The sequence below is a fragment of the Branchiostoma floridae genome, chromosome 4 (assembly GCF_000003815.2).
Source record: "Branchiostoma floridae strain S238N-H82 chromosome 4, Bfl_VNyyK, whole genome shotgun sequence".
Taxonomy (NCBI): domain Eukaryota; kingdom Metazoa; phylum Chordata; class Leptocardii; order Amphioxiformes; family Branchiostomatidae; genus Branchiostoma; species Branchiostoma floridae.
Window position 1 is genome coordinate 31141294 of NC_049982.1, and position 11673 is coordinate 31152966.

Sequence of the window (11673 nt, forward strand, 5' to 3'; positions counted from 1 at the left end):
TGAAACTATTTACGGATGTTATAGCGGTAGCCGAAGAAAATTTTGGGAACCAAAATGAAGGGGGACACCTATGGATTGCATCTTATTTTCACGAACTACTTCGTCCGGTTACAACAAGTTCCGAACCGGAACTTAACCTTATACATTTAAACGTGCGCTGTACTGAATCTTACACATTTCGATGTAGTCTGCACTCAGTCTTTTACATTTCGTTGTACGTTGCCCTCAGTCTCATACATTTAGAGGCGCTCTGTACTAGCCTTAGACATTAAGATGTGCTCTCTACTAGTTTAATACATTTCGACTTGTTCGGCCCTTAATCGTATACATTTAGACGTACTCTGATCTGTACTCAATGTCATACGTTTAGACGTGCTCTGCCGAATATTTTACATTTAGGCGTGCACAATGTATATATATGTATATATATATATATATATATATATATATATATATATATATATATATATACATATATATATATATGCCGTAAATGTATTTGTGGTATGAAGTATAGATGCCAAGTAAACGTACTATGGTCCCTAAAAACTTAAATGCGCGACAAATATATGTGTGCACATCAATATCTTATCACTTTCCTTCTGTCCACCGGACAAAAAAGCATGCCTCACGTCTGCGACATTTGTGATCGGGAATTTGATCGTGCGTTCAACCTCGAGCGTCATCTGGAAAGAAAACACCGAGACAAGTCAGGTGTTGCCTCGGGAGAAGTCGTCGTTGATGCCGAGACGGGGTCTTACCGGGAACGCGATGTTTTTGACGACTCCGACGTGTCATCTGGACACGACACGGACATGCACGGTTGGTTCCGAAGATTCGATGGCATCACAAGATGAAGAAAGCGTCTCAGACACCAAATCTGTGATGGGCTCCGAGCAGGGAGACTCCACAGAAGAAACTGACAGCGATCAAAGTGGTTCCGAGAGTGATACAGGGACAGATGTGTCCTCCGGGACGGTTTCATCTGATGAAAGTGAACGCACTGGCTACGACAGCGGCTAGCACAGCTGTGACGAGGAGGAGTGGACACTTTATCGAGACTGGTCCATCGCACTACCTAACCAGCCAGGCGATGTTCCTCAAAGTGTCATCAAATAGACGAAGCGCGCTGGCAAAAAGTTTTATCTAATAGAGTTCGCTGCGTTGCCTCGTTACAGTAATGAGATTGTACACAGCAAGAACTGGGTCTCAGAACAGACATTGATGAAAAAATATGGTTACCTTGTCCTGAAGTAATGTGAGGCCGCCATATCGCTTGCAGTACAACTTTTCTTTCCTAATGTGATACTATGTTTGACATACAGGACGAAATATACGTTGGTTATGAATTCCTTGATATATTTTCTATACACGTCAAGTGATAGTATAGTCTTAAGAAACAGCATCCCCGTACACTACTGTCTTTTGTGTTGTTGTGTTGATATATGCCTACATAACAGGCACGTACATGGCAAATACGTATGTGTCACTTAACACGAATATACTTACTCACTTACTCCGGAGCAGCTTTTTTTTACTCCGGAGCAACACGTGTAGCTACCCCAAAGCAAGGATTCACTGAATGTACATATAGATGGTATATGTTCGTACGTCCATGACAAATATACTGACTTACAACAAATATACTTACTCATTTACTCCGGAGCATACTCCGGAGCAGTTTTTTTTTACTCCGGAGCAACACGTGTAGCTACTCCAAAGCAATATTTCACTGCATGTACATATATGTGGTATATGTTCGTACGTACATGACAAATATACTTACTTACAACAAATATACTTACTCACAACAAATATACTTACTCACTTACTCCGGAGCATACTCCGGAGCAGCTTTTGTTACTCCGGAGCAGTTTTTTTACTCCGGAGCAACACGTATAGCTACTCCAAAGCAATATTTCACTGCATGTACATATATGTGGTATGTGTTCGTACGTACATGACAAATATACTTACTTACAACAAATATACTTACTCACTTACTCCGGAGCATACTCCGGAGCAGTTTTTGTTACTCCGGAGCAGTTTTTTTACTACTCCGGAGCAACACGTATAGCTACTCCAAAGCAATATTTCACTGCATGTACATATAGACGGTATATGTTCGTACGTACACGACAAATATACTTACTTACAACTAATATACTTACTCACTTACTCCGGAGCATACTCCGGAGCAGTGTTTTTACTCCGGAGCAACACGTATAGTTACTCCAAAGCAATGTTTCACTGCATGTACATATAGACGGTATATGTTCGTGCGTAAAACTAACCTTAGCGACCATAATAGATAAAAATAAAGAAAAAGTAAGGTAAACCTTACGCCCAGGGCAAATAAGGGCATGTCTCACACGAGGGGGTGGGGCGGTGTTGGGGGGTGGTTTGTAAGAATTACCTTGGTGGGTAAGAAGGTCAGCCTGAACCTTAGTTGAACAAAAAAAATAGATGAGATAAAGAAAAATGTAAGATTTACCGGCGTAGAGGCTTACAACCAGGCCAAATAAAGGCATTTCCCTCATGATTGGGGTCTTGGGGGTGTCTTGTCTTGTTACCTTGGTGGGTCAAAAGGTCGACTTGCCCCCTGTTTCCCCCCTACCCAAAGCTCAGAAAATATCCCTAGACTAGGCCGCCAGACGACGACCTCTGACCTGCTCCACCTTGCTCCGCCAGAATAAATGATAGCAGCGTACACCTACTATACTACTACAGTATTTTCCATTACCATGAACAGAAAAATTCGAATGCCGGGTTTGGAATCTATGAAGTCCTGTTCATAAGACAAAGGCCTTGCATATATGAAATGAATACTAAAAAAAATGATATATGAAAATATAATATCAATAAATAAATAGAATATTTCTATATTATCTTCAATATTTAAAAAGAAAAAAATCCACTCTCGGTTTCGAACCAGGGACTTTCGGATCCGAAGGCCTGTGACTTCACCGATTGAGTAGTTGTTACATGTATTGTATGTGAGTGTACATTATGCTTTAACCTCACTACATAGTATTATTTATGTTTTCGGTCGCTTTCTTGATAAAATCTTTTTTTTTTTCTTGTGCAATCTTGTGGCATAGATGTTATATGGGCATTCAGACGATATTCCCACGGACATGTTTCAAGAAAAATACCGGGCAAAAACCGCTGTTTCGCGTCAGTTCTATTCTTTAAAACATGTTGGACTCAGTGTTACAGTCTAATAAATGTTTTGTAGAAGCACCGCTGTGGGAAATAAAGTCAAGGAATGTATTCACGAAGCATGAAGTTCGCTGTACGGCACCATGACTGTTTGAAACTCTAATCAACATCCGCGTTTGATTGATAGCCGGCGGCCCTTTGATTAAGTGTGCCTCTAACACTGCCGACACTGCCCTGGCGGTTTGTGGGCTGGGCCAAATGGCGAGGCTTGCCCGTGAAAGTAACGCCCGTGTTTTACATACAAACTTACGATGGTTTGTATCTTACGTTGCCGAACTAAAGAGCTTCAAATTTAGAACAGGAATTTTGGGAACGCGACCCGCTCTTGTTCCAGAATTATGTCGAAAGAATTGACTCTATTTCCCGCGCTGACATAAAATTACGCAACTACTAGTAACAACCTGTTGGTCAACTCCGATCCCCAAATGCGGGACATTCCCCGGGAACTGGCTGTTCCGGGGAGGGATTTCACCCCACGATCACTCGCAGCAAGGCCCACTCGCTACACTTTTTAAACGGTTTGAGCGCGCATTCTACTGAACTCAGGTTAGCGTTTTGTTGCGGTCATACGTTCTTGAGACGTTTCGATGACGTCATTGCCTACTTATATATTCACATACAATGCGTTGGTCTAATTAGGAATTTATTTCATCTTTATGAATAGGTAATGCAAATTATTATGTGGGATAATTCACTTGATTATATTTTACTCCAATGGATCTGAAATATCACCATACGGACGCTTCATTCATTCGATGTAACCAGATGTTATGAGGCTTTCAGTACCGACCACAACTGCGTAAAATGGAGGTATAAACTTTGACTGCGTGACTGCACCATGCATCCATCCATCCTACCTACGGTAACAGGTTGTTTCGCAACAATGCCAGTTCGCAACAGCCAGTTCGCAACAAGGCAAGTCTTTTAGCAACAAGGTATAGGTCTATTCGCAACAAAGTACAAGTCGTTTCGCAACATTTGGATGTTATCAATCTTGATAGCCTAATAGTGTTAAAAATCGTATTATTAACGTACCACCCGACGTATGAAACTGTACCACCCGGTCATCGGGCTCTCATCGGGTAAATGGTCGAGTACCACAATCATGGCATACGCTTAGCAGATCCGCGCATTGAAATAAATATATTTTTAATCGCCTTCCCCTACGGTTTCAGGCGAACTTGCGAACTAATATTCGCAGCGAAATTCCCCACCAGACGAAGTTGACTCAGGCCGGCGGCGGACTAACACCCGCACGCCGCCGAAACTCGGGCGCCGCCCGGCGTATGAAAATATCATCGGGCTCTCATCGGGTAAATGGTCGGGTACCACAATCCATACGCTTAGCAGATCCGCGCATTGAAATAAATATATATATTTTTAATCTCAGGCCCTACGGTCCCTGTGCACGCCGCATATAAAACTGTACCGCCCGGCGTATGAAAATCATCGGGCTATCAGGCCCATGCGGTCCCATGGTCCATGCGGCACCATGTTCCCATGCCGCCGGGGTTGCCTTTCGCACCCAGTAAGATTTTTACGTTAATAATACGATTTCTAACACTATTAGGCTATCAAGATTGATAACATCCAAATGTTGCGAAACGACTTGTACTTTGTTGCGAAAAGACCTATACCTTGTTGCGAAAAGACTTGCCTTGTTGCGAACTGGCTGTTGCGAACTGGCATTGTTGCGAAACAACGTGTAACCCTACCTACCTACCTACCTACCAACCAACCATGCAAGCATGCAAGCACTGAAGGTAAAACCCAATACATTGCGTTTCGAGGGCGACGAAACGCAAAAATTCAAAACCAAATTATTTGGGAAACCAAGGACGTTTTATCGGGAAACAAACATATTCTGTATAAGAATATAGTTATATTTTTCCCAAATTGGATAAAAGGTGGTTTTATCTACCTAAAAGATCTACTAGGCATGACAGATGAGTCCTGTTTTAATAGACTGAAAGAAATACATAATTGGGTTTGTGAGTTGTTTGCCCTCAAAAAGGCTATTCCGAAATCCTGGAAAATATAGATGCATACAGTATGTTAAGTAAGAGGACAGAATCATTACCTACTTTGTATATTCCATCTGTAAAGAATCAACATGGCCTTATCCTGACTCAAAGGTGACAGATGAGAAGACGCTACACCGGTCAGTTTTTACAGGTTTTTTTTTTCTAAATCATGTTCGTAGGGCCTGATGTTACCATCATGGTGATGAAGAGCGGCCCATAGCGATAACTGTAGCAGCATCTCTTCTCCCTAAGTCAGAAACATCAAGCTTAAGCAAGCTTGACTTCACTGACTCAATAGGCGAAGCAGGGGTTACGAGGCTGCTCGGGAAATTCCCTACCCCATTTTGGCCGGAATGGTTTGATCCGCCACATCGCACCATCGCACATGTGGCGGGTTCTTTTACGTGCCCGGGGTGCGGCTCTCCCCAAACACGGGACCTCCATTTAACGTCCTATCCGAGGGACGACTCATTTTCACTTGACTAAAGTGAGGAAAGTCGTGTAAAGTGCCTTTCCCAAGGGCACAAGACCGACAACACGGCAGGCAGATTCGAACCGGCGACCTCTCGGTCACGGGCCGAATACACTACCACTTTGCTACGCGGCCCCACAAGTTTTCACCAGACTATATACCATTACTACAGCAAATGATGCTTTCATTGTATTTTAGGGTCGAACTGCGAGGACACGAATGGCGACGACTGCGCTGTAAGAATTTGGTATGGAGAGTGCCACAATAACCCCACCTACATGAACCAACACTGCCGAAGGAGCTGTGACCTCTGCAGCCACACGACAGGTAGGTTTTTAACGTCTACTCTCTCTGCTCTTGCGTCAAGCTTGCGTCACTGCGGGGTTTGAAAGATACTTAGAGATATAGAACGATTTAGAGTTGAGGGGTTTTTTGGTGTGTGGGGGGGGGGGACACAGAAAAATTGCTTTACAAAACATCGTTTCTCGGACAATTCAATGTTTCCGATAAAAAATTGTGCCTTGTCACTGACGACAGACTCAATTGACGACGACAGAATTGTTATTTTTTCGTAAAAACCATTAGTAACAAGGCAATAACACAGTAACACCATCAACACTTGGCTATCATCTGTAGCTCCTGTATGGAATGTACAACATGATTTTCAGTTAATTATTGTACTATGTTAAGCACGAGTGTAAAAGGTCATTGTTTTTATGTGGTTACTTGTATGTCAAGCTTTGTAATATGGACGAAATTCGGGTGTACTTCTGTCGCCTGCGAGTTCCTTACTGTATGGAACATTACAAAAAATGTGATGTAAAGCCCAGGTCATAAGAATCGTACGATTGACTGCGATGGCGGTTTTATGCTTGGTATAAGCGCAGTACGTCGTAAGTCGGGGAAGAATAGGAAGCAATGGTTTAAATATATAAAGTTGTGGTCACAAGAATCGTAATGCATCGTACGATGATGTCATAAGAGCGTACCTGCGTCAATCGCATGTGAATCATAGTAAATCGGGGAGCATCCTATGACGAAAATAGAGCTGAAATAGATTTTGAACATGTTCAAAATTTCTCCACCGTCGCACGATTTTTATTGCCCCCATATCAGACTTCATTAGGCCATTTTTTCTACTGATGAAGTTAAAGATTTATAAATTCTTAGCATGTGGTCATGGTTTCAGTTTCCCCTGATAATGTCGTTGTGACGAAAAACTATATCAGTTGCACTGTTCACTGTTCACTGCGTTGCTGCAGTGACCGGCGCTGGTGGAGGTACCACAGCAGAGGACGGGCCTACAGCAGGGACAACTCCACACGCAAGCTCCACCACGTGGCAAGGTATCGTCACTACAGTCGCTTCTTTGGACAACTCCACAATGTACAAGAAAGGTATAATAACATTTTGTGCATTTCCTGTATCTAACACAGAAACATCTGTATCTAGCCCACCCAGTTTAATGAGTCGATGCTTTTGGTGTGTGTTCGTTTGAGTGGCAGAAAGTGATTGGGCAGATGACCACAAAGTCAGACTTCGCAAACTGGCAGGAAGCACAGCCCTGGAAGAACTAGTCGTTAATCAGACATGGCAGTCCAGGTCATGGGGTCAACCGAAGAGACCACTTATTCACGGAGATGTGTTGTTTTGGGTCTGTTTGTTTTCCCGTAGTTATACAGTTTCCATATATAAAAACTTCACCGTTCTGTTTCAGAAGTGATCAATGGAAATGTAATTTCAATTAAAACCTTATTGGCATAAAAGAAGACTCAAAAAAAGAAAAACTCAAAATATTTCAAGGAATCGCGCTATCTTCGAACTCTTTGGATCGCTCTCTTTCTACCGTCTAATCTGTTGTCAGACTAGGGGAAAGCTACCTTCAGTATATGCTTTTGGTTTAAATGCCCTTTGGTGGAGTGGCTGTGAACGTCATGTGTGTTTTTGTATATATGTAAGGAGTACAACTCAAAGAAGCTGTTAATGGATATTCGTGATATTTGGCAGGTACGTAGATGTTAGCAAGACGAATGTCAAATTCAATGTGGGCTTCCTAGCAGATTCCTACGGTACTGCAGCGGAACATACATTTACGTTTAGAGAATGATTTCCAAACTTACTGTCCGCTGTTGGTTCAGGGAACACCATGTGTTACTACTGCGAGGGGACATCACGAGAGTGCATGACGGGAAACGGCCTTGGTGGACATGTCATCGAGTGCCAAGAGGAAGAAGCATGCTGGGTAAGTTTTATGCCTTCGCCAAGAAGGCTATGTTTTCGGTTATTCCTTAGGGTGATGGGTCTATATGTAGGTCAACAGTATATAACTCGATAAATTGTGGATGGAACTTAGTGATTTTTGGTAGGTGCGTAGCAGTTGTGGAAAGAAAGGCCAAGTTCTTAAACTCATTTACATAAGTAATGAAAAGATGTCATAATACCATTGTAATAAATGATGCGAATTTCACACTCACGACATTATGAAGCTAAGTCAATGTGACGTTTATCAGACATAAGTCATGCAGATTAGTTTAATATTTACATAGTTAATGAGGACGCACTAAAATGGCTTTCTCTGCTATGATACGACTTTCATACTTTGGACTTATGCCTCATAGATGGAGAAAATGATCAACCGAGACAAATTATGCAAATCAGGACCTTTTCGCATATTCAAATGGTAAAATTTATAAATACTTTACTCGAAAAAAAATCAAACAATTTGGCAAAGGTCGTGGAACTCAAGATTTAGTGAAAAGGCACAATCGTTAACCTGGTTAAGGAATAAGCGATATTAATACCTTCTCTTGCTCATATGGTGCAGCTCTGCTTTCTTTTAAGACAACAAATTTTAATTCGACGTTTTGGACTGGCAAACTTTAGTCATAAATGGGGGTGTGTTTTTTTTCTTGTTGGACAGGTACAGAAAAAACGACAGTAGTACCGGCAGGCGTTCCGTGTTTGGGGGCTTATAAGTCCAAGGATATAACTAGAGCGAAGAAGAGAAGAGTTAATAGTCAGAGGAAGTTAGTGTTTTACATAAAGAGTTCCACCAAACAGAATTCTTTGTAGCGAAATGGACCGTTGTTTTAGTATACATCGCCTATTCACACGTTTTACAGATAATTAGGTCCAGGTTCATATCCGGACCTGTACCTGGACCGTACCTGTACCTAAATTTTCTGTACCAGTACTCACCCCTTGTCTTAAATGTTCTGCTACTCTTTACATTACCGCATGGTGGAGCTAACACAGTTGGGAGGTCACGATAATTGAGCAAATCAATTCTTGTTGAACGCAGCTAATATCACTGCTCAATTGTCGTGACAGGTGCCATAAGGGGGTCGTCGTATATGTCATGGAAACGTTATCTAACAGAAGACATGTCTGTCGTCTCAGCTTGTTCTCCAAGATTGTTAACAGTTTAACTCGTGATTTTTTACTTGAATTTGTGCTCCTTTCCCGCTGTTTTATTTTTTCTTCATGTACATACGACCTGCGTAATGAGCTAAGCTTAAGCACTACCAATTTCTAGAAAAACCACGCTCTAAAGTTTTGTTTAATATTCTATCTCATACTGGAACAACCTCGCAACCCCCCAGCTCCTTAAACCTTTGCCAATTTAAAACCTTTATTTATCAGCAATTTTGTCCTGCTGACTGTAAATATCTTAGTAATGGCCCTTGCTATCCCTGTATTCTGCTTACTCGTCTTCGGATCGGCACCTGCAGCTTGAACTCCAGTCTTTTTTCCACAGAATTACGTAACAGCCCAGCATGTAGCTCTGGGTGCCGGTCCGAAACAGCACCCATTATATACTCCACTACCCTCATCACATCAACCAAAGGTCCTCGGCACACTTTTCCGGCTTATAGGGCACACAGTTAACTTATTTACACTTTCCAAAAATGTTCCGATTTCTTTATTACTAAGTGGAAGTCCATCTTTGTCATATTCCATAAATTCTAAAATTCTAACTATAACCCAAAATTTCATCACAACCTCTTAACGTCCTCATATATTCTTTCAAGCTTTTTAGTTCTCTGTGAAAATTTATTTTTTGTAACTTTTGTAGGGGGTCGGACACGCGCGCAAACAATCTCTTGTCATACACATTATTTAATTTCCATTTGTTGTCAAAGTGAATTAGATTTTAAAAAACATATTTTCCCTACAAGGTGGAGAGAATCGGAGAGGGATTCAACGTGTCGTACAAACGGAGCTGCAAGCCTTCATGCACCGATTTCTGGCAGTACGAGACCTGCATGATAGCCGACGAGCAGGCAAAGGTAAGCTTTTGGCCCCAGTGACATTAATTTTAGGATCGTCGTACGGTCTTTGTTCGATCGTCGTAGGATTGCCGTACGATCGTATACAATTGTCGCAGGATCGTCGTACGATCGTGTACGGTTGTCGTAGAACCATCGTATGATCGTCTTAGAATCGCCGTATGATTGTCGTAGAACCATCGTACGATTGTCTTAGAGTCGTCGTAATACCCCCCTCACATTATATACGATCTTCGGACGTTCTTCGCGATCGCAGGAAGGTCGGCTGATTTTAAGATCTTAAGATGGTCTTGCGCATTTTTCGCCTCAAAACTGTCCCACTCACATATACGCGAGGCTCGTGAGATCGACGGTGAATAAATCTATGATAATAAACCTCCCATGACCTCTTGCACGCGGACAAGGTAACACAAAACGTTCCTAAAAAAAGGCAAGAGATCAATAAATGTTGCTTATTTTGTTGTCGTAATCTTTTTAACCAATGAATGGAATGCGCGAGCATAATAGAAATGACGCAAGAAAAGAAAGTGTGTCACAAAGCCAGCCTACATACTGCCACAGCGGCCACAATGTTAGAATTACCCTCACATTCCCAGAAATTCAATATTTGTAAACAAACGGAAGTCGGGCGAACGTCGCCCGAACGTTGCCCAACTGACGGGCGTTCGCCATCCGATTTGCGCTCGATGATTAATAACTATGTCTTTGCTCGCCTATCGGTCTTCAATCGTTGGATTGACGCAATACTATTGACCGATACCCTTGCAAGGTACGCACGATTTGTACGCACAATCTGCGACTCGGTAACGAGCTGTGCTATTTTGGAGATTTCCTTCGACTAGTCGCATATGTTAAGAACATGTTTCGCTGCACCGCGACCGTCGTAAGACTCCTGAAAACTGCCGGCGATCCCTAAAAATCGCAAGATGATCGTGAGAACACCGGACGTCTTACTCACGAAAATGTCAATCAGAGTTCGTAAACTAGTCTTCCGATCGAATCGCGCCTATTGTGAGGGGGGTATAAGTAACCGTAACGTAAACGCATCCATACGTATAGCGAAGACTATAGCTTAAGTGCAAAGTGAACCAGTCAGAATCGATAAGTAAAGGTAACAGACGGATACCGAAACTTCGACTGTGAACTGTAATGTCTAAATAGAAAACCTTGTTTTCCAGTTGTCCTCCAACCTGATGAAATTAATCAGGACTATCTAGTTTTCTCCATCTTTATTTTTCAGATGTGCAAGCTGTGCTGCACGGGCGATAGGTGTAACACCCACATCCTGACGGACCACAACGACCCTCGGGCCCCCGCCCGAAGTGGCAACAGTGGTGCCGAGGGGATATTGGCGTCCCTCGGGCTTGTGTCTATCCTCGCTGTCGCAATGTGTGCGGAAATTCTCTCACTTATTACTTAGAATGCATCCCAGAGAGGGGAAGGGCTTTCTGCTTTTGTGGCCATGGTTCACCTTTAGCCAATCAAAACTGAGGTCAAAACTCAGAAGGGGGCGACAGCCAATCAAAACTCAAAACTGGGCGATGACGTCACCAACAACTGGTAAAACCTGTGGTACATAGCATGTTTGTCCTTCCCACTCTGATTATGGTTTGTTTAGTGAATGTACGCTTTTTATTCATCTTACCATGGTTGCCTTCATTTTTTT

The 11673-nt window shown here is 42.4% G+C and overlaps 1 protein-coding gene across 1 annotated transcript; it reads left to right on the plus strand.

The window, feature by feature from the left end:
• The first annotated feature begins 5915 nt into the window (after positions 1-5915).
• LOC118413775 lies at positions 5916-11427 on the plus strand. The gene is made up of 5 exons (XM_035817307.1): positions 5916-6045; positions 6981-7115; positions 7857-7960; positions 9897-10007; positions 11248-11427. Exons 1-5 carry the CDS (start codon positions 5997-5999, stop codon positions 11425-11427), a joined length of 579 nt encoding a protein of 192 aa, XP_035673200.1. The 5' UTR covers positions 5916-5996.
• The last annotated feature ends 246 nt before the right edge of the window (positions 11428-11673 follow it).

What these genes read in the sequence shown, in the direction of transcription:
- LOC118413775 (XM_035817307.1), top strand. Translation starts at nt 5,997, where the DNA reads ATGAACCAACACTGCCGAAGGAGCTGTGACCTCTGCAGCCACACGACA. An exon ending in CTCCACAATGTACAAGAAAG is followed by an intron (nt 7,116 to 7,856) that starts GTATAATAACAT and finishes CTGTTGGTTCAG; the next exon opens with GGAACACCATGTGTTACTAC. An exon ending in AAGAGGAAGAAGCATGCTGG is followed by an intron (nt 7,961 to 9,896) that starts GTAAGTTTTATG and finishes TTTCCCTACAAG; the next exon opens with GTGGAGAGAATCGGAGAGGG.